Below are 23574 nucleotides of genomic sequence, written 5' to 3' on the forward strand. Positions count from 1 at the left end.
AGGCAGAAAGACCCACAAACAAGCAGCAGCTGAAGGCAGCTGCAGTAAAGGCCTGGCGGCAAAGCATCTTGAGGGAGGAAACTCAGCATTTGGTCATGTCCATGGGTTCCAGACTTCAGGCAGTCATTGACTGCAAAGGATTTTCATCCAGGTATTAAAGGGAATCCTTAAGTTTGGAATGATGTTGGTTTGTTCCATTATTTATGAGTCCCCAACGATGGGTGTGTGTGTATGCCACTGGCTGTACTTCCTGAATGGTTAGTGCCCCACTTTTGTCAAACCCTTTGAATTACAACTGAAAGTCCTGACTTCGCTCCCATCTGGGTGTGTTTCCTTTCAACTTCAATGTAGTGGTGTACAGAGGCCAACTGCCAAAACAGTTATCCTTGTTCCAATATTTCTGGCCCTGACTGTATCTGTCTTCACAATGAATGTTAGCCCTTCCCTCATGTCTGCCTTTGTTGTTTTTTAAAGTGTTAGTTTAAACAGTCATGCAGCACCTGAATTAATTTATTTGTTTGTGTGTGTTTTTAACCCAGAAAACTTTTCCAGTTGTGTGTGTGTGTGTGTGCGCTTCCTTACATTTCCTCTTGCTTCTAACCTCAATATGTTCACATCTCTGTAGGCATACAAATCCTAAATCCCCTATTTAATAATTTCCGCTATCTGATGTATAGAGGTGAGTGCAATAGTTTATGGAGCCAAAACGCATATTCCATTTTGGGGATCATTAGGAAAGGAATCAAAAATAAAACTGCCAGTATCATGAATCCTTTATTCAACCCTATGGTATAATCACATTTGGAATACTTCACACAGCTCTGGTAACCACACCTCGAAAAGGGTATTGATGAGCTGGAAATGGTGCACAAAAGGGCAACCCAACTGATCAAGGTGCTGGAGCAACTGTATGAAGAAAGGTTACAGTGTTTGCAGCTTTTTAGCTTAGAAGAAAGGCAAGTAAGGGGGGGATATGATAGAGGTGTATAAAAGTATGTATGGTGTGGAAAAAGTGGATAGGGAGAGGTTTTCTCCCATTTGCATAATATTAGAACCTCGGGTCATCCCATGAAGCTAAATAGCGGGAGATTCAAGACAGCATACAGTTAAAGTATGGAATTCACTTCCACAAGATATAGCTATAGCTGCCAGTGTGGACAGCTTTAAAAGGGGATTAGACAGATTCATGGGGGATAATGCTGTCAATGGCTACTGACTCATGATGGATATATGAGAGCCAGTGTGATGTAGTGGCAAGAGTGTTGGACTGGGAGTCGGGAGATCTGGATTCTAGTCCCACTCGGCCCTGGAAGCTCATTGGGTGACTTTGGCCAGTCACAGACTCTCAGCCCAACTATCTCACAGGGTTGTTGTGAGGATAAATTTGAGAGGAAGAGGATTATGTATGCTGCCTTGGGTTCCATAAGGAGGAAAGAAAGCAGAAGATAAATGTAATAAATAAACATGTTGCCTCCAGCATCAGAGGCAGTGTATCTCTGAATACTAGTTGCTTGGGAACATGAGCAGGAGATTGTTATTGCACTCATGTCCTGCTTGTAGGCTTCCCATAGGCATTAGATTGGCCAGTATGAGAACCAAGGTGCTGGACTAGATAGGCCTTTGGTCTGATGCAGCAGGGCTCTTCTGATGTTCTTAAAATGGTACCATTTGTGCACAAGAGGGAAGTATCAGCAGGTTCAGGGAAATTCCAAGGTTTGCTCAAGTACAAAACATTTGGTTGAAAAACTCCCACACACAAAACCCCCCTGAAGATGCTGAATGAACTATTGGGGGCAGGGGATGAAACCAGATAGGAGTGGAATCAAGTATTATGAAGGAGGCCATGGCTCACAAACTGGAACACTAGACAAGAGCAATCCACACTGCAGCATTTTATTTCAGGTAGGACTTGTCCCTTCTAAGGTCAGTATTAGTGTCAATTAAGAAAATAAAGTAATACAAATAAAAAGGTTTGTTTGTGTGTGAAGACAAAACTCACATACACTGCCTGGCACTGATTAGTTAAGCCAGAGGAGGGATCATGACCATTGCAATGATGGGCATCTTTATAGACAAACCCAAAAAGGGTCTTATGGCAGAGAGAAGGAAAGGAGAAACCTAGCCTGTCACATTTGTGCTAAGGAGAGGTTAAGCAAAGTTTTACACTTTGCAGGGCTGAGTCTTTTTCACTGGTGGATGTTCTATTTCCTTCTTAGGCATGTATACTGGTTCCAGCACTAACCATAATGGACCATCTCCAGGTCTCCTGTCACCGCCTCATGATGTACCTTCAAGGCAACGTATGCTTGAGTCAGCCCTCACCAATACACACCATCACTTATCACCCATAGAAAGTGCCAGAGAAGGGTATGTATTAAAACCAAGCATGATGTTGCTTTGGAATGTGTATTTAATAGAGCATTTCTCAAACACTTCAGACTCATATGCCCTTTCTAAACTCTGGGCTTCCTCAACCTAGCAATGATGTTCCGCATATGAATGAATGTGCAGAGATCTTTGCATGCAGTCATGTGCATACATACTACTGCTGCATGTGAAACTCTGTGGATCGGGAAAGTAATCCCCCACTGGCATTAGAAAAGAACAAGCTCCCCTCCGAAAACTTGGGGTGGTGGGGCAGTGATGGTGCTGTTGTGCCCCCCAAGGCAAGCCTGCCCCACCATTCAAGAATCATTGACTTGATGCCTGGGCATCTACCTATTCAGCTGTCTTGGGAATTATGTGACTATGTGACGCACGCACGCACGCACACACACACACACACACACACACACACACATATATATATATAAATATATATATATATAGTGCACACACGCGCCCACACATTTTAAATGAGATTTCTCAGAATTAGATCACTTTGGTGAAGTGGAATTGATTTACAAACTAGGTTAAACTGAACTCTAGTGAGTTTCCAGAGGTCCTGTATTTTAACAGACATAGGAAAACTTAATATATTTAAAGGAACGAAACACTCCCATTTGATTCCTAGTAGAAAGTTTTCCCATCCAACAGACAATTTTATGAAAGCTCCATGGACCAGCCAGTTTTTATTTGCCACTTACATTATAAGACCTTGTCTAGATATGCTACAGCAGCACAGATCCTTGTGTTTGTTAAGTAAATGAAAACTGGAAGATGCTATTTGCAGTTGAGATCCTCCCCTAAAACGAGATAAAAGCTGCTTTCCCTGGGAGTGCTCCGGTATTCCCCAGTTACCCTTTGTCTCCAAACTGCTACTCAAGCAAGGCTGCCCATCAGTCTTATGAGCAAGAATAAGACTTCTGCAAAGCTTTTGCAGAATAGGAAATCCATAGATTTCCTGGAAAAGAAAAAATAGCTTTGTCAGAGGTATTGCCTGCTGGAGAGAAGGAGGGAATTCAGACCTTTTTGCTTAATCCAGAGCTGCCTCCTTCAGAAAGCAGTTTGTGAAGTTTGTTTAATCTAGACTGAAGTTGCAGGTCAACAAAGCCATTGCTCAGACAGTTGTCCGAGGCAGGGATAGTGCCCATTTATAGCTATTTTTAATCAGTCCATTGATTTCATCATTGTACTTTTAACAGATTAAGCAAGTAAATGTATGTCACTTTTTTGTAATAAATTGCAATGTATATTACTTTCTTAAATATTTTATTTAATAATTAGTACCACTAATAAAGCTCTATTGGATAGCAAAACAAACAAATTAACTTTATCAAATATGCAGGGGAGATGGGAAAAAGCTATTTCTGACAGGTGAATGGGGGAAGCCTGTGATCCTGAAGGAGTAGGATTCTTTCTATTCATAAAGTCTGGAATAGAAATTGTGGGTGTACATCTTCTGGGTTTCCTTCCTTCACTTGCTTCGTCTTAAATCCTGCAGTGCTTTCTCTTTCCCCCTTACTATTCTCACTATGGTGCTGATGAACAACCCTACTTAAGAAAAAACGTTTTTCAGAGCCTGTTTCTTGGCTATGCACTGCTGATTTATTCATTCCCATTGAGGCAGCCCCCATTGTATGGAATGAAATAACCCAGTTGATTCAAGTTTTTATTCAGTATTCCCCTATAAGCTTCAGTTGCCAGGAACAGATTAGTAGTTACTGGCTTTAGTCACAACTGGATTAAAAACTCCTCTTTTCTTTTCTTTTCTTTTCTTTTCTTTTCTTTTCTTTTCTTTTCTTGTCTGTCTGTCTTAACTAAACACGCTTTGGAAGAGCATGCAATTCTGTTACCTTCCAGTGTTTGGGTGCTTAAGTAAAGCAACCATTTTTACTAACAGTGCAGCATTATCCATGTTTTTTCCACGCAGAAACAAGTCCCGTTGAATTCAGTATAGGATTGCAGTCTAATATCTTTAATCCAGTGCACAGCTAAAAACAATGACTAGGTTCTACCTAGGATGCAACCATCTGAAAACTAAGGATTATATCCAATGTTACTCCTGCTTAGGGTAGCTTTATTGAAATGAATACAACTTAAATTACTAATGGTTAACTAAAGTCCTATGGGGTATAGGGTTGTATCCAGTGTATCCAACATTGGATACAACCCTAAGAATTAAATTCCAGCATACATGTTTGAAAATATAGTGATTGGAGTTGATGATGGTGTATTTCCAGTAGCATTATAGTGCAGCGTAACTTGTTATTTACTGTATTAGCAAACAACAATATAACGTGCATTTTTGAATAATGTTTAATGGCCTTTGGTTTAATGATATGGTTTCAAATCAAAACCAAGCATCTGAGGGCGTACTCCTTATGGTGAGCAGAGTGCTCCGATCTTGAAGGCTCTGTCCTGTCCTAGCCCTCCCAGCACAACTAGTAAACTAGTTGACACAGCTGTAGAAATGGAAGACGAATGAAGAAGATTCTGGACTTGACAAGCCAATTGGCTAGGCAGAATCAGTAAGGAGAACTATATGAGGACAGGGGAAATGAGTGTCATTTTAAGATTTCCTGTAGAGATAGCTCAACTTCAGACTGATAAAAAAAAGTATGGGAACAGGATGTGCAGTTCACTTGCACTTCCTCACCCCTTGCTTGTTTAGAACTCCCAAAGCTGCTCTGAGTTGCCCAGGATCATGTCAAGAGTTTTCTGTGGCAGAGATAGGGATAAAAGTGGGCCAGTTATATGATGGGCTAACACCATTACTGCTTATGTCAGCCTTCCTTTTGAGACTTTATAGTAATCTTACATCTAATCGTTTAAGCCAACATTATTTGAGGCACAATTATTCATTGGTTTACTTAATTTGGCTATTAAAATGTTGCACTTTTGTCAGTAGTGCACCTGGGCTCCCTCAGATAAAAAGGTATACTGCACAAATTAAATAAATGGCATAGCTATCCTTCTCTATACAAGCTGCTTTATGCTTCTGGCAGGCATGCAGTATTTTGCCTCATTCATCACCTATCTCAGCCTCCATGTTTAAGTATATGTACAGAATTTCTACACTGTGAACCAATGTGATGACAAGGTTGGATTCCTGGCTTTGAGTCTTTGGGACGGGCCAAAATGATTACTATCAAAAACTGTAATGATTGAGTCATCAAATATGAGAGAAGCCAAAAGCTACAAGAAGCAGAGCACAAGAAGTCTACTCACTTTTGACAGAAAGACTAAGATTTTGATTTAAAGCCCTTTTTTAAACAAAAAAAGCCCTTGTTATACCATTCTTTGCCAAAGTCAATAACAAGTGCAGTGCTCAGTTTTCCCAAATGGTTTGCTAAGACATTTAAATAGTTTGACAAAAATTATTTAATTTACTTGAAAATGTTCTAACAAAATCTGACTTCATTACCAAATATATTTACCCTGGCTATATATGAGATGCATAATATTTTTTCTCTTCAGTAAAGAAGTATGTGAAGTGTACAGAATGCTGGATCAAGTAATTTTATACCAATTCATATTAATATTAATTAAAGGAGAAGTATTTGATTTAGAAATATTTTGGCATATAGAAAGTGGAGCTTGTCATGATCTAGTTGTTTTTTTTTTTTTTTAAGTTTCAGGTAGTGAAGTGTTATTTTAGCATTACTTACAGCACTCACCATAAATAATGACAAGCTCTGTTTAATTTCACCAGTTGTGAAGATAGTAAAATTTGATTTGTGGCAATCTGAAGATGGAAAAACAACTCCACGTCTTAAAACTTGTCTGCACTAGAAAAACATCGCAGCTATATGTGTGGGGTGTGTATACTCATGCATGTAGTTTATATTCTGCAAGCACAGATACATTTCTGACATGCACTAAAAAGCATTTCCACACATCTCAATACTGGTCCCAACTTGGCTCATTTTGACTAGATAAACTGAACTGTTTTTATAGAATTGTTCACTGTTCGCAGAGTAATAGAGTTGGAAAGGGATTAGAAAACCATCATGCAAGGCAGGAATCTCCAATATCAACCTGGATAACCCAGGTCACAGCATGCCATCACCAAAAAGCAGACGTGTCTCAAAAAGATAACTGCAAAACCTTTAGTCGACTCAAGCAAGGAAGACAAATGCACCTGTTTTAGCCTTTTCTAGGAGACATAAAACTTGTGTTAAATATCCACTTTATCTTGGTTATAATGTGGCATTTTCCAGCTGATGGGCTACATTTGGAATCTTGTGTGTGGGACAACCTGCTACTGGAAGTTCAGAGCAATATAATGCACAGGATTAAGGGAATTTTCGCTATTTTTTTAAAGACCTTTGCTTTATAAGAAAAGAGAAGAAGCAAAGACCTTTTTTTCTTTTAAAGTCTTCAGTAAAGGCTTTGTAACAACTCTGTGCTTTCACATGTAATATTTTTGTTTATGGGTAGCGTAGCATTGGTTCGCAGAAAAGCGTGTATACCTCTGCAGCTTTGCTTTAGAATATTCTTAAATATTTATTAGGTTTTGGTGCATATTGAAAGCAAGTAAAAAAACAGGAATTTGGGGAAAACATTTATGTAAAATAGATTTTTATTTGTCAGTTCAAGGGAGATTTGAGGAGGAGAGCAGAATAAACGGTTGACAACTGGATCCTGTCGAAGTCAGTCAATTTCAACAAAACCATAATTTGCCTCCTTACTTGGAGAGCCAAGAGCCTTATATGAACAAGGGAAATTAATAGATCCCATGTGTATAGTACTTTGTGCTATCCTCTTTTAGTAGCTCAGCTCTAGGGGTGGATTTAAAATGAGGAACATTTGGAAGGATTAGTTGGGTTCCATAATTGGATGTGGGATCTGACAGTTAGGATTTTACTGTTGTTTATGAGAGGACTACCTTCAAGATAGTAGACAGGGTGGTTGTGGCAGAATATAAGGAATCATAGAATAGTAGGGTTGGAAGGGGCCTACAACACCTTCAAGTCCAACCCCCTGCTCAATGCAGGAATCCAAGTCAGAGCATCCCCGGCAGATGGCTGTCCAGCCTCATCTTGAATGCCTCCAGTGTGGGAGAGCCCACTACCTCCCTAGGTAATTGGTTCCATTGTCGTATTGCTCTAACAGTCAGGAAGTTTTTCCTGATGTTCAACCGGAAACTGGCTTCCTGTAACTTGAGCCCATTATTCCGTGTCCTGTATTCTGGGATGATCGAGAAGAGATCCTGGCCTTCCTCTCTGTGACAACCTTTCAAGTACTTGAAGAGTGCTATCATATCTCCCCTCAGTCTTCTCTTCTCAAGGCTAAACATGCCCAGTTCTTTCAGTCTCTCTTCACAGGGCTTTGTTTCCAGTCCCCTGATCATCTTTGTTGCCCTCCTCTGAACCCTCTCCAGCTTGTCTGCATCCTTCTTAAAGTGCGGTGCTCAGAACTGGACACAGTACTCCAGATGAGGCCTAACCAGTGCTGAATAGAGGGGAACTAGTACGTCCCGTGATTTGGAAGCTATGCTTCTATTAATGCAGCCCAAAAGAGAATTTGCCTTTTTTGCAGCCAGATCACATTGTTGGCTCATATTCAGCTTGTGATCGACAACAATTCCAAGATCCTTCGCGCTTGTGGTGTTGTTGAACCACATATCCCCCATCTTGTAACTGTGCATTTGGTTTCTTTTTCTAGGTGCAGAACTTGGCATTTATCCCTATTAAATGTAATTCTGTTGTTTTCTGCCCAGCGCTCCAGTCTATCCAGATCACTTTGAATTTTGTTTCTGTCTTCCAAAGTATTTGCTATCCCGCCCAATTTTGTGTCATCTGCAAATTTGATCAGCATTCCCTGCACCTCCTCCTCCAAGTCATTAATAAAAATGTTGAAGAGCACTGGGCCCAGGACTGAGCCCTGCGGTACCCCACTCGTTACCTCTCCCCAGCTTGAGAAGGTCCCACTGATAAGCACTCTGAGTCTGATTCTGTAGCCAGCTGTGGATCCACCTGATGGTTGTTTCATCTAGCCCACTTTGAGCTAGTTTGCTCATCAGGATATCATGGGGCACTTTGCCGAAAGCTTTGCTGAAGTCAAGGTATATTATGTCCACAGCATTGCCACAGTCCACAAGGGAGGTTACCTGTTCAAAAAATGAGATCAGATTCGTCTGGCTGGATTTGTTCTTGACAAATCCATGTTGGCTTCAAGTAATCACTGCATTGTTTTCAAGGTGCTTCCAGGTGGATTGCTTGATAATCTGCTCCAGAATTTTCCCAGGGATTGATGTCAGACTGACTGGTCTGTAGTTCCCAGGTTCCTCCTTTTTTCCCTTTTTGAAGATAGGGACAACGTTAGCCCTCCTCCAGTCATCTGGCACTTCCCCGGTCCTCCATGATTTCTCAAAGAGAATAGACAGCGGTTCTGAGAGTTATTCTGCCAGTTCCTTTATTACTCTAGGGTGCAGTTCATCTGGCCCTGAAGATTTGAGCTCATTCAAAGTAATGAGGTGTTCCTTGACCATATGCCTATCGATCTCAAGCTGCAAGCCTGCTCCTTCAGCCTGTACTTCACTTTGCCAGGGGGGTCGTAGACCCTCTTTCGGGAGAAGACTGAGCCAAAGTAGGAATTGAGCACTTCTGCCTTTTCTTTGTCATCTGCTACATTTTGCCATCCTTATTTAATAGGTGAACCACCATTTCTTTCCTCTTGTCTTTTACTATGCACATAGCTGAAGAAAGCTTTTTTGTTGCTTTTAGCATCCTTCACTAACCTCAGCTCATTCTCAGCTTTAGCCTTCCTGACGCCATCCCTGCAATTCTGTGCTACCTGCCTGTACTCTTCCTTTGTTACTTGGCCTTCCTTCCACTTCCAATATGTGTACATTTTTGTTTTCAGGTCATCTCTTAAGCTTTTTGTGAAGCTACATTAGCTTCTTCTGTTGTCTTCCACCTTTTCTTCTTGTTGGAATTGTTTGTAATTGTGCCTTGAGAATTTCCTTTTTTAAAAGCTCCCACCCATCTTGGACTCCTTTTCTTGTTAGAGTCGCTTGCCATGGGACCTTACTTATCATTATTTTGAGTTTATTGAAATCAGCTTTCCTAAAATCCGGGGTACGGGTTTGGCTACACTCAGCTTTTGCTTCCTTTAGAACCATGAACTCAAGTATAACACGGTCGTTTTCCCCCAGAGTTCCTGCAACTGCTACTTTACCCACTAAGTCATCTCTGTTGGTTAGGATCAAGTCAAGGATAGCTGATCCTCTAGTTCCTTCCTCTGCTTTCTGTAGGAGGAAGTTATCTGCCACACAAGTCAGGAATTTCCTGGAGGGGCCATGTTTTGCAGAATTTGTCTCCCAACAAATATGGGAGAAATTGAAGTCCCCCATTACTACTACATCATGCTTCCTTGAAACGTTGGCCATTTGCATTTCAAAAGTTTCATCTTCATCTTCTCCTTGATTGGGTGGCCAGTAGTAGACTCTGACCACCAGGTTCCTTTTATTCTTTGCTCCATTTATTTTAACCCAGATGCTCTCGATGGGGCTACCGAGCTCATCCTCCTGTATTTCTGGGCAAAGATGTGTATTTTTAACATGTAGTGCAACCCCACCTCCCTTTCTGTTCCTCCTGTTCTTTTTGAACAAGTTATATCCTTCAGTTGCTGTATTCCAGTCATGAGCGTCATCCCACCAAGTCTCAGTTATACCTATCAAGTTATAATTTCCTTCCTGTATTAAGAGTCCAGGTTTGTTCTGTTTGTTTCCCATACTCTGGGCATTAGTATATAGACATCGAAGACCATGTGGTTCATGGTCTGATTTTCTTCCTACATCTTTGTGAAGACTATTATTAGGCGCTATTAGAGCTGTTCCCTCCGTTGCAGTTCATGAGCATTCGTCCATTGTTACCCCCAACTTTACATCTCCCTTTGCTGTAGGATTCAGTTTAAAGCCCTCCTAATGAAGTTCTTCATGCTGTGGCCAAACACATTCTTCCCAGCCTTTGTGAGGCGCAACCCATCCCTTGCCAACAGTCCATCTTCCAGAAAGTATAGCCCTTGTTCCCAGAATTGAAATTTGTCACTTCGGCACCACCTTCATAGCCAGTCATTTATCCAGAGTATTTTCCTTGCCCTTTCTATCCCTCTTCTAACTACTGGAAGTATGGATGAGAAAACTATCTGGGCCCCAAAGTTCTTGAGTTTCCTTCCCAAAGCGTCAAAGTCTGACGTGATTTCTTCGTAGCTCCGCTTGGCGGTATCATTTGTTCCCACATGGATGAAAAGAAAGGGATACATGTCAGTGGGCTTTATGAGTGCAGGTAACCCTTCAGTCACATCTCTAATCCGTCCTCCCGGGAGACAGCATACCTGGCGAGTCCACGGGTCTTCACGACATACTTGGGTTTCGATCCCACGCAGCAAGGAGTCTCCCACTACTACTACTCTTCTTGTAGTTGTAGGCCTTGGTTTCATCGCCTCTACTTGGCTGACGTTCAGCATTTTGCTCGCTCTCATGCAGGTTCCCCTGTAATTCTTCCTCTACAGGCTGCTCTCCAGTCTCATCCTCAAGTACCTGGAAACGGTTCCCTTGTTCCTCTGCCTCCACTGGTGCCAAGTGTCTTTTAGTGGTTGTATTATTATATTTTATTGTGGTTGTATTGTTATGTTGTGGTTTTAATGTTCTATATATTTTAAATTCTTTTATTGTGTGCTGTTTGGTTTTAATTTTTGTGAACCGCCCTGAGAGCTTCGGCTATTGGGCAGTATAGAAATGAAATAAAATAATAGTTCTTCTGCTCCTGTTACCCTTTTCTAAGGAGTATCCTCTACTTCATTTTTCCTCACTTCAGCAGTTTCCTCTTCTGCCTCAGCTTGCTGTTGCTCTTCTAACTCCTGTACTTCGCTTTGCTGCTGTAGTTCCACCACTCTGTCCAAGAACTCTTGGTGTTCTCTTATTCCCTGGAGGGCTGACACTTGCCGCTCCAGTCCTCTTACTTTTTCTTCCAGCAGTGTGATCAACTTGCACTTGTTGCACATGTAGGCCATGTTGTTCTCAGGCAAGAAAACAAACATTGCACACACCTTGCAGGTCACCACCACTGGAGAGTCTTGTCCTTCTATAGTCTCTTTTCCCTTTTCGTGTCTAACTTTCTGGTTGTTCTAGAGTAGCCTGTGCCTGGTCCTCTACTCACTCTTTGTCTTTGTCTCCTTTGTCTCTTCTGCCACTACAACTCCACTGGCCAACTCCTGTTTGCTCCCCCTGTTCACTCGCTCTGGTCGCTCGCTCTCTGGGAGCTTGTTTACTTCCATAGTCCCAAGACCAGCTGGAGCAGCTTCCTCTGCTCTGCTCTGCTCAGCTGGGAGGTGGAAACTGGCACAATATAGAATTCTGCTTGCTAAATGCAGAACATATGGTGATATTTTTAGTTTAAAAGATTTTTGTGCACAGTGAGGACCAATCTTGCAATCAGTAAGAAACAATGAATAAATCAAATAGGTTTTGGCCCAGTATTAGCATCTCAGTGGGAAATCGATAAAATGTTGCCTTCTCTTGGACAGAGCAGAATACACGCATAGTTCTCATAACAGTTTCCTAGGATCCTTGAATGTAGTATTGCTTGTTAATTCCAACTGGATAGAATGCTTCTCTTTTACAACTAAATACATCGCTAAGACTTCCTTCCTAAAAGCACTTAAACAAATAACTAGGAATGAACGAATTTGTCAAGTTCAGTTCTGCTCAGTTTCTCATTTTTGCAACATTACATTTGTTCTGTCTCATTACATCAGTTTGTGATATTTAAAAAGTCTGTATAAAAATGTGTAGATGTTTTTGTGCACATTTATCCTAATATATGTATTTTGTATGCACTTTTCTGATATACACATTTTTGCAAGCAATTTTTCCCTAATATAATGTGGATTTGTGTGCATTTTCCCCTAATATACAAATTTATGCGCAATTTTTATTTGTAAACTACATCACAAAATTTTGAGAAGTGCAGATATTACCATATAACTGTATTCAGGCTCAGGAGGAGCAAATTTGGTAAGTATACATTAAAATGCAAATCCAATGAATTGCTCACCCATCCCTACTAACAGGATCCATTTCTGACAACTCAAAACATTTTTAGATGAAAGAACCAAATAACATTTAAGTATCCGTGTGTTAAAAAGGGGATAGCTTGTCAGTCTAAAGGAAGAACAAGATAAGATATGTGTGTGGAAGTAAGATTTATGGAACAAAAACCAAGTATCATTAGAAATATATTTGTTTCCCATAGCCAATTTATATGTCTTGTTGTGCACATGCCTATTCCTAATTATGCTAGTCTAGAACCTAAAATAACCTGGGAGAGGGCTAATCCGCATAGTGCATAGCAAAGAAATGCTATAGACTTCTAGTAGATAAAGATTTGTAAGAGTCGGACAGGACTTCGTAGGCCGTCTAACCCCGTTTGGTGCAGGAAATCCAAATCTAGGGCATTCCCAGCGGATAGCTGTCCAGCCTCTTTTTGAAGACCTCCAATGAGGGAGAACTGATCCCTACCCCCAGGTGATTGGTTCCACTGTTGAACTGCTCTTACACCTATTAGATCTAGATCACTTCAGATCCTTTACTGTCAACGTATTTTTGAGCATCTGCTTGAGGATTGCCTTACTTTATTTAGGGTGCAACCCTATGCATGTTTACACAGAAAAAAAATCCTTATCTCCCAAGCATTCCCTAGTAAGCCATGCTTTTTTCAGTCTAAACATGCATAGGATTGTGCCCTAAACCTCTTAAGTCCCATTTAGTTTATTAGCCCCACCTTTATATCCCACCTTTCCTCCAAAGAGTTCAACATGGCATGGATGGTTCTTCCTCCTTCCCATTTTATTGTCATAACAACCCTGCAATGTAGGTGACAGTGAGAGATAGCGACTAGCCTAGTTTTATCCAGCGGGCTTCATGGCTGAACCTGGGTTTCCCCTGTCCTAGTCTGACATCCTAATCACTACACCACATAGGCTTTCAGTGTGGCAGTATACCACAAGGACTTTTTCATCTACTGGTGCTGTCCTTCCTTTAAGGTGGTTTTCCCCCTAATTTTTATCTTAAATTAAAGCCATGGTGAAATTGCCTACTTATAAAGGGCTGGCCTTGTTCATGCAAAATAAACAAATTGGTTTAATTGATACAAGACATCAGCTTATTAGGGCAGAATTTCTGTTACCTTGGTTCAGAATGTTCACCATAGACTACGTGCTGGCCTGCCTATGTGTATAGGCAATATAAGATACTGCTAAGACAGAAGTGTTAAAATGACATTGTATTCTAATGTGATAGGCAGGTATAGAAACCAAGTATGTTCTTGAGCCTTTCTTCAACTATTGTTTTAAAATTGTTGCTGTAATTTAAAAAAGAAAAAGCTGTCGAAAAGTAAATTTCTGTAGAAAAATGTATAAAAGTAAACAATGTATAAAAGTATTATTTCTGTAGCATCCAGCACCTTCCTTAAAATTGATGTCATGTTGTGTGTCAAAGGCATGAAATTGCTTCTGTTTCCTCTTCCACTTGATAATGTTTGGCCTGCCTTTTTAAAGATCTAATTTTGGGTTTCATTTGAAACTTGGTTAATGTCTTTCTGTCAATCCAGATTGGGCTTGTGTGTGTGTTGTGACCCACTTGTTTTGTTGCAAATACTCAGTTTGTGATTAACTACTTGGGAATCAAACAAGCATCCTGTTTTTTATGTTGTTGGGAGAATGGAACAAAAGTTCCCGGTCACTCTGACCTTGTTTGGGATTCCATTCTATGGCAATCTGCTAGACCCTGAGCCAAGCAGACATTATTCAAGTAGAAGCATGTTGTTGGATCTGTCTTTAGTCACAGAGCAGAGCCTAACTTCCATTACTATGCAAGTGTGCTACAACCCAATGGTATGTTTGCTTATTGCTTACAATAATCTGCAACAACAAATTATTAGTTCTGTGGAAGAGTAAACTACAGTGCCAGATTTAGTATCATACTGTTGAAGGAATCGGACATATTCTGTAAAATGAGGCAAAGGCACCTGGGACTGATTAGTAGCAAAGTTCACCAAACTTCAGATAGAGGTTTTTCCCCCTGAAAGTGAATGGTATAACTGTTTCCTGAGCTCGTGTTGACAGAAATTCCCCTAGGGCAGGACCCAGAAAAGAAACACGTAGCAAGAAACTGGGCATCATCCAGAAACGAGATTAGTAGATCTTTGCACATCATTTTTAATATTATGGAAAGAGAAGAAAATCAGTATTAACCTTTTCTCTTTCTTGATTTTTTCTTCTTTTCACTTCACTTTGATCTCTTGATCCTGTAGCTGTCTTGGAGTTTTTTAATAATTTGAGTGATTACTCAAACTTTTATAAATGAGATATTTTACAATTTATTGTTGTAGCTTACTACTATTGGGTAGAATCCAATGTCACACGAGTGGAAGTCTGCTTGCACGATGGGGCTTTCTCCCTCTCCTATGCCCTGCATCCTGCTCCGCCATGCCTCTGGAGCAGATATTGAGGACATGGAGGGAAGAGGCGGAATCGCCCCCTCCTGATTCCGCTAACTGAAGCAATTTGATCAGTGGAACTACCTCATTGGATTTTACACATTGTGTTGTTTCATTTAAAACTTCCTTACAAAACTATAGCTAATAATATCTTTCTGAGATGGTTGATTTAAGACTCCTGCATGAACCAACAGCCTGGCATTCAGTTCATTTACACAATCCTATCATGCCTTACCCACACCTGCTTGCACACTAACATGATAACTATGGTTACGCAAGTTAGCAATACCCCACAATTCTTCCAGTGAATGTTGAACTCTGGGGAAATGTCATCTTGGAGTGCTGACAAATTATTCTGGATAGTTATGCCAGCAACACCCAAGTCAAGGAAAGAGTTCTTGACACCCCCCCATTCTGTTTCATTCAACTTTGTGTTTGCAAAACAAATTTGAGCAGAAATCATTTAACTGCTATATCAAGATGAGTAATCATGTAAAAGAGCCCTTAAAGTTTCCCCTTAATGATGACATTTGGTTATTTATTGAAAGTTGATCTTGACTTTTTGCATTGAATGTCAGAATTCTGGCATTTCCCACTGGCATCCTAAACTCTTAAGTATTACTGGTAAATATAAACATTCACCGAGTTTCTGACATTTACCCTAACACACACACATACTAATGCATCACTTTCTTGTCCACCATGTGCATGCATCTGATAAAGCAGGCTCTTGATTTAAAATGCTTATACCAAAATGAATAGGTTAGGGCTGATATATATGTTAGATGTCACTGCCTTCTTACTTGTTTAGTAGTTTGTGTGAGTGGTTTATTGAAGTCAGCAGTGGGAAGCCTCTTTCAGCCCAAGAGCTGAATTCAATTTCAGACAAACTCTCAGAGGATGGGGCGAAAGGCAAAAGAGGGAGGACCAAAGGCAAATGGGGTGGGGCCCATTAAAAAAAAAGACTAGCATATTTCAGCATAAAGCTCACTGCCGGTAACTAAGCCTTAGGATGGGCATTTCAACTTTTAGAATGAGGAAAAACCTGCACAAAAGGTAGAAACCAGCACACCATCGGTGGTTGGGAGAAAAGGGAGTGGAGCTAGGGGAAGGGGGCGTGGTCATTTGGAAACCTTGGACAGCCAGATTTGGACCCCAGGAGGGCCAGATTTGGACCCTGGGCCAGAGGTTCCCCACTCTTGACTTAAATAGTATATGTGACATGCAATACCTCTGTTCATGTTCTCTGAAAACTTAAAACATTGTGCCCATACCCTTCTGCCATGGTGCACTGTTCATACAGTCATAGTTGGCCATTCATGTGAGTGGCTAACATACCAATAAGTGGTGGGATATGAAGTATGAATTAGCCCTTAGTCTCTGAGATTTTACAGTATGATTGTCTTTCTTTTGTGTTAGCATTCAGTGAATCATCACTGTCAAAGCCAGCATCTATTATATGCTATTTGACAGCACTTGATAAATGGTTTGAAGTGCAGGCAAGCACCACATCACAGAACATATAGGAATTTATTTGAGATATAGTACAGATGGACTGAACTCTGGATCTGATCTTCCTCCTGCTGAGATGGATGGAAGAAATATTAGGATCCATTGTCTAACGGAGGATTCTAACAGTCAAAGTTTTCCTTCCAAAACAACAACAAAGTGAGACACTGTTCATATTAGAAACATCCATGTCTCTGTTGTGGTTGTATTTTACCCCCAAGTATAAGTAAAAGAGAAGTGGATTTCTCTGTCTTTCAGTTTTATATTCCCTTCAAGTAGTTACCAATTACGCAAGCTATGCTGTATTTTCTGTTGTCAGGAACACATTAAAGAAGATTAACTGGGTTGTGAAGCGTGAAAAAATACTTTAAAATGGCAAAATATTTATTTTTTATTTTTTTAATTCAATTTCTTAATCACCCATCTGGCCAGTCACCCCGGCCACTCTGGGCGATGTACAACAGTGCAATTTAAAGCAGTAAAATTATATATTAAAACATTGTTTAAAAATACCCCTACCCACCGCAAATGCCTGCCTGAACAACCAAGTTTTCAATGTGTGGCGGAAGCTCATTAAAGAGGGGGCATGGCGGAGTTCCCTAAGGAGGGAGTTCCACAAAGTGGGGGCCACCACAGAGAAGAGGGGCCCTCTCCCTCATCCTCACCAGCCCAGCTGTCCTGGCTGATGGGACAGAGAGAAGGCCATCCGAGGCTGATCTTGTTGAGCGGCCTGTCTGGTGTTGCTGGAGGCACTCCTTGAGATAGGCTGGGCCAGAATTGTATAGGGTTTTAAAGGTCAAAACCAACACCTTGAATTTGGCCTGGAAAAGAACTGGTAACCAGTGCAACTCCTTCAGCACCAGAGTGATGTGATCTCGCCGGCGGCTGCCTTTAATCAGGCGAGCCGCCGCATTCTGTACCAGCTGCAGCTTCCGAACTGTCTTCAAGGGTAACTCCACGTAGAGCGCATTACAGTAGTCTAGACCAGGGCATGAACTACCGATGGGAACAGATGGTCGGGAAGGTAGGGGCGCAGCCACTGTATCAGATGGAGTTGGTACAACGCTGTCCAACTCACAGCTGACACCTGAGCCTCCATGGATATCTGGGAGTCTAAAATGACCCCCAGGCCACAGACCTGGTCTTTCAAGGGTAGCCGTGCCCCATTCAGCCCCAGGTCAACATCCCCCAGCCTCCTCTTGTCTCCCACCAAAAGTACCTCGGTCTTGTCAGGGTTCAGAACAGCTTATTCCTCCCCATCCAGCCACTCACCATCTCCAGTCATCTGGACAGGGATTCTACGGCCAACCTTGGTGAAGATTTGAACGAGCGGTAGAGCTGCGTGTCATCCGCATATTGATGACACCGCACCCCAAACCTCCTGATGATAGCCTCCAGCAGCTTCACATAGATGTTAAATAGCATCGGGGAGAGGATGGAACCCTGTGGCACCCCACAAGTGAGTGGCCACGGGTCCGAAACCTCCTCTCCCAGTGCTACCCTCTGGTACCTGCCAGAGAGGAAGGACCAGAACCACCACAATACGATGTCTCCAATGCCCAACCTCTCCAGGCAGTCCAGGAGGATACCGTGGTCAATGGTATCAAAAGCTGCTGAGAGGTGGACTGTCAAGGGCTCCTTGGAGGCCTCTCTCAGTCCAATCCAGTAGCTAAGTCCAGACACAGACAAAGGGATTCCTTTCAAATCTTTATTCTTCTTTTACAACTTAACAACTCTACTGTTTGCAACTAGATCTGAGCAGCACAGTACCTATGCCCTAAGTTGGAACAGTTGGTCCCCGTTTGAAAGGGAATTACTGGCAGACCACTGAACTTAAGGACTAGGGAGAGTCCCTCCCCTTTTCCCTTGGATCCTCTGGGTGCAGCCGTTGTTTGCGCGCCAACCGGGCACTACGCCTCCTTTCTGCGCCCTCCATTTGGCGCCGCTCTCGGCGTCGCGCGTCCACCAAGACTACTTCCCGCGCTCGGTCACTCCCTGGACTGCTATCTAATCTAGGAATGCTGGTGGGAGTGACTGCTCTTCCTCAGAATCAGAACTATTCTGGGATTCTATGGGCTCAGTGTCCACCCTGACATGGAGGAGAACAAGGAAGGAGCATTCACCCCTATCCAAAGCCCTCCTCATATCATCCACCAAAGCGACCAAGGCTGTTTCTGACCTATGCCCAGGCCTGAAGTCCAATTGAAATGGATCTAGATAATCGGCTTCTTCCAAGTGTGCCTTCAACTGCATCATCACCACCGACTCATCGCCCAAAAATGTAGGGATGTACGAATCCCACTTAACAGTCTGCTGCCGGGGTCCGCGGGGGGGGGGGGGGGAGGCGATCCATCCCTCCCCCCTGGAATCCTCCCTAGCTGGCTCCGCTCTGCAGCAAGGCTGCAGAGCTGCCGGCTGGGGCCGGCCGCAGCCAGACTTCCGGCTGCTGCCGGGCTGCTGCGGCTGCAAATGGTGGCCGTCGTAGCAGCCGCTATTTGCGTGCCTGCATTAGGCCATGATAAGCTACGTAAATACTTACGTAGCCTATCATGGCCTAATGCAGGCACGCAGATGGTGGCCGCTACGACAGCCGCCATTTGCGGCCACAGAGGCCGGAAGACAGCCGCCGCAGCCGCCACCATCAGGTAGGTCCATCCTGGGGGGGATTTCGGGGGGGGAGTCCGTTCCGCCATGGACTCCGGGGGGCCGGATTCTAAAGAATCCAGCCTCACTGGAGTCTGTGGCGGATTTCTCCAACATCCCTACAAAAATGGCAGATTTGAGACTGGGCGAAAGTTGTTCAAAACTTGGGGATCCAAGGAGGGCTTCTTTTAGAGCAGTCTTATCACTGCCTCTTTGAGGGCTGATGGCATCACTCCCTCCTCAAGGGAGGCGTTCACCACCACCCTGATCCCCTCACCCAGTCTCTCTCTGCAGCCCATAATGAGCCAAGATGGGCAAGGATCAAGTAAGCAGGTGGTCAGCTTTACAGATGAAAGCACCTCGTTCACTTCATCAGAAGGAAGAAGCTGGAACCAATCCCACAAAACTGGTTTGCCACAGGTCACCTCTCGTTTGCTAACTGTATCCACAGCGCACGGAATAACATTCCTGATCTGAACAATTTTATCCACAAAGTGCCTTGCCAAGGCCTCTCAGGAGGCCTTAGAATGCTCCAGCGGTTCCGGAGCAACTGGACTGACCAGGCTTTGGACCACTTGGAACAGCCTCCTGGGACAGCACTCTGCAGACGCGATAGAGACAGCATAGTATTCCTTTTTTGCTGCCTTCGTCACCACGTGATAGGCTGAAGATACAGCTCTAGCCCATGTCTGATCATCTTCGGAGCGAGACTTCCACCACTGGCGCGCTAGCCGTCTCACCTCCTGTTTCAGAGCTCGTAACTGCAGATTAAGCCATGGTGCAGTTCGAACCTTGTTCAGGGGAAGAGGACGTTTCAGAGCCACCCAGTCGAATGCCCCAGTGATTGCAGCATTCCACCCACCCACCAGGGTCTCGACCAAGTGGCCGTTTGCATGCTACAGAGAATCCCCAAGCGCATTCAGTAATCCATTCAGATCCATAAGATGCTTGGGGCGGACCATTTTAATGTGTCCTTCACCCCTACAGAGGGGTTGTGGAACCAAGAAGTCCAACGTCACCAGATAATGATCTGACCATGGCAAGGGGGTGGTAGATATACCCCTGACTTCCAGATCAATCCCCACTTCTCCAGAAACAAACACAAGGTCTAGTGCATGACCAGCTACATGGGTGGGCCTAGTTGGAATAGGGTACAGCTTCCAGGAAGCCATCGTCACGCCTCCCGCAGCCATCCTTTGGCTCTGGACAGGCCCAGAACAGGGGACAGATATTACATATCTCTCCCTTGTTCCCCTTACCTGGCATGGCTTGCCCCTAGCGCTCTGCCAGCGCCTGCTGCCCAGCCTCTGTATAGTCTGGCCCCCAACACTCCCCCCACTGCCTCTGTCATGTATATATTAAACATGACTTTATAATATTTTGTTCTGTAGATCCTAGTTTGTCAGGAAGGGTTCTAGAGAGACAGGCTAAAGCAAAATATCATCCAGCCCACTGAGTTGGATCCAGAGTAGCACTTAGCAGGGTTTTACTCATGTTGGAGGAAGGGGGCAGAGAGACTATCTCTGAGATTCCTCCTTCCCCCTGCAGCCCACGGTGCCTCCTAAAAAAGAAGCTCTGGAGGGCTGGGGGACCCTCCAGAACAGCATGCAAGGCAATGTAGGGGGCTGCAGAGTTTGCCTCTCAGCACCTTCTTTGGTGGGGAGCCTCTGTTGGATCCCAGTGCCTCCCGTGAACAGAATGGCCAGTCCAGATCTGATTAATAATTTCTTACAATATTTCTACACCACCCTTCATTAATGTGGGGCATCTTATACAAAGAGAAAACAACCAAACCTATTATTTTTTTAAACACATAAGACAATAAGAAGAGCCATGCTAGATCAGACCAAGGGTCCATCACCACCCTAAGATCTTAATGATATAGGGTGGGATACAAATGTTATTTATATATATATATATATATATATATATATATATATTTTCAATGAATCACTCAATCAATCTAGTCCAGCATTCTGTTCACACAGTGGCCAACCAGCTGTTGACCAGGAACCCACAAGCAGGACACAAGTGCATCAGCACCCTCCCACCCACGTTCCCCAGCAACTGGGGCACATAGGCAATACTGCCTCTGATACTGGAGGCAGCACAAAGAATGGCTCAAGACCCCTTTCAACGTGGATTAGACCAGTCACCAGGCAGAACTGGTTTTTAACCTGCCTTCTAAAAAAAGCAGTTGCTTGGGGTATAAGCAGTACTCCCTAAGGATGGGCTTTCACAAACAACTTTTCTGGTTCTATAGATAACCTAATCGGAAGAAACAATGTACTGGTTATTTATTTTTGTTTTATATAAAGTTGAATTAGCTTTTGGAAATATTGTGAAACAAATGTGTATTGTTTTGAAAATGACAGCAAGTGTTTATTTACAGCTCTAACCATTTAAATGGAGAAAAGAACAGGAGATGATGATGGCATAAATAGATCATGTTTTATCTCCAGTTTTCATTCATTTCATTGATATCGTCAATTCTTGGAGAATTGCACCTAAGGCTAGGATCTAAAAGATAGCACAAATAGTTTTGCATGCCCAGGGGGACTTTCAGATTGTTTTTCCTAAACAGCCCACCCCACCCCCGTCACCCCATGCCACATTGCAAACTGCTTCTGAAACTGAGGGGATTAGCAGATTGTGATATGATCTTCTGGTCAAAGAAGAAGAAAAAATCACAATCCTAAGGAGAAAACCCAAGTTAATGACTAAGAAACAGAGGTACAAACATAGCTTACCTCTGGTATGAACTCACACTGGGTGCTTCCAGATGATGCATTTATTGTGCAATCATCCTGCCTTATTCAAGGAATTTTACTGGGGTCCAGATGATGTTGGCTTACATTTATAACCCCCCCATGTTTTCCCACTACTTCTTCTGCCTTCTTTCTTTCCACAAAAAAAATCCATTAAGGAGGGAAAGACACAATAGCTGTACTGTGTCCTTTAACCAGTAGCACCAGAAGCCATCCATCTGGAAGTGCCCTAGGTACCTTAGGTAAGCACTCTCCCCAATTCTCTCTCTGTGGCAGCCTCAGCTTCCCATCTGCAATTTGGGGAACATATATTCTTTTGAAATGGCTGGTACTGCCTCATGACCTTTGGGAGCAAAACTTACCTATGAATGCTACTCAGGCGTTTTGTTCTCCTACAAAACAAATAGGGTTTACAGCAGAGCATGGATTGCAGGGTGGATTGTGCTGCATGCTTTCAAATAGTCAGCTGAAACTTGTCCTGGATCACAAGTTGTTGTGCCAGTTGCCATCTCTACCCTGAGTGACATGAGAGTGCTTAAGGAAGGTAAGGGCATGGTTTAGTCTTCTTCACACTGTTAAAATACCTTTAGATCAGGGGTGGGGGGCCTCCAGGATTCCCCAGGTGGACATGCCCCTTCCCTTGGGCTCAACCCCCCCCCCCAACCACTGATTGTTTGGTGGTTTTCCGGCTTTTATGCATTTCTCCCCATTCTAAAAGGTTGAAATTCCTCTCCTAGACTTAGTTACTGGCAGCAAAAGCTTTAAGCTACAATATACTGGGGGGGGGGGTATTTTTGGCCTCACCCCATTTGTCTTCAGCCCCACCCACCACTGGAATGCAGCCCCTGAGAGCTTCTCCAAAATTGAATTCAGCCCCACCCTTGGTTTAATACCTGTTATTACCGTTAGAATTATCAGCCTCTGCAGGATAATGAGTGATGGCCCACTTTACAGTTATAACTTCAATATGATATGAAGAGAGAAGTTGGAAATCTATTTCTGCATTCTGCAAATCTTCAGACAGACAACTGTGGTTTTCTAGAACAGGCTAAACCAGGGCTAGCTTTACTGTGGCTTTTGGCCAGTTCGTGTGTTCAAGAACTGAACTTACTGCCAAATTCAAGAAAGCAGTAAGGAGATGTGCTTGAACTAAGGGACAAACTAATGAACTCCCTTCCTGTGCTAAGTAGTGCCAGTGGGGCAATTTTCAGTGGGACCTTGGCATGGGGGAAAAGGGGTTTTAAAAAACACTTCCTATGTGCCATGATCCTGATGGGGGGGGGGGCTTGGCAGTGTGGGGTAGGTGAGTAGATTAGCAAGGCACTTTTGCATGCATGATGTAATACATTGCCCACTGTGTGCATCAGCTGCCTAATCCATGTACTCACAGCATAATAAATGGCTTGTGAGGCAGTTCGTTGGAGGGCTACCAGTGGCAATGGAAGCATGAGGACTGCTAGTTCAGTAGGGTGGAGACCTCCTGCTGCTGGGTGCAGTGCCCCGTGCAGGCTCCTGCCAGCCACCTAGCAGCCACATGCCTGCACAGTGCTAATAGCCACGATTACCGCCCTGTGTGGTCACCTCACGATCCCTTCTGGTAAGGGTGCTGAGTCACCCACCCGCACAGCAGTGCCCAGTGGTGGATACTGATATCCTCCAGTTTACTGGCTCATGAATTAATAGTTCAAATGTAATTGTGTAAGTACTTCTTCCTACATGATTAGTATTTTGAAGATATGAGCAGCTGTTTGACCAGTGGGATAGAGTAG

General features: G+C 43.2%; 2 protein-coding genes across 7 annotated transcripts in view; one reads left to right on the forward strand and one right to left on the reverse strand.

Annotated features, from left to right (window-relative positions):
• GLIS1 (GLIS family zinc finger 1) overlaps nt 1-23574 on the forward strand; it is a 317137-nt gene that overhangs the window by 275603 nt on the left and 17960 nt on the right. For both annotated transcript variants that reach the window (XM_084852470.1, XM_084852469.1), the window contains one exon: nt 2217-2367. In XM_084852470.1, the coding sequence (XP_084708596.1) occupies nt 2217-2367 (151 nt within the window). The remainder of the gene's footprint in view (nt 1-2216; nt 2368-23574) is intronic.
• The window catches only part of LOC146348149 (doublesex- and mab-3-related transcription factor 2-like), an 81997-nt gene that overhangs the window by 10620 nt on the left and 47803 nt on the right, over nt 1-23574 (reverse strand). For 2 of the 5 annotated variants that reach the window (XR_014790544.1, XR_014790550.1), the window contains exon 7: nt 22168-22321. The exons of the other annotated variants lie outside the window; for them this stretch is intronic. The gene's annotated coding sequence lies outside the window, so the exon portion shown is untranslated. The remainder of the gene's footprint in view (nt 1-22167; nt 22322-23574) is intronic. 5 annotated transcript variants of the gene reach the window in all.

The sequence above is a fragment of the Heloderma suspectum genome, chromosome 4 (assembly GCF_057233095.1).
Source record: "Heloderma suspectum isolate Gila_16-S chromosome 4, 16-S_ref, whole genome shotgun sequence".
NCBI lineage: Eukaryota > Metazoa > Chordata > Lepidosauria > Squamata > Helodermatidae > Heloderma > Heloderma suspectum.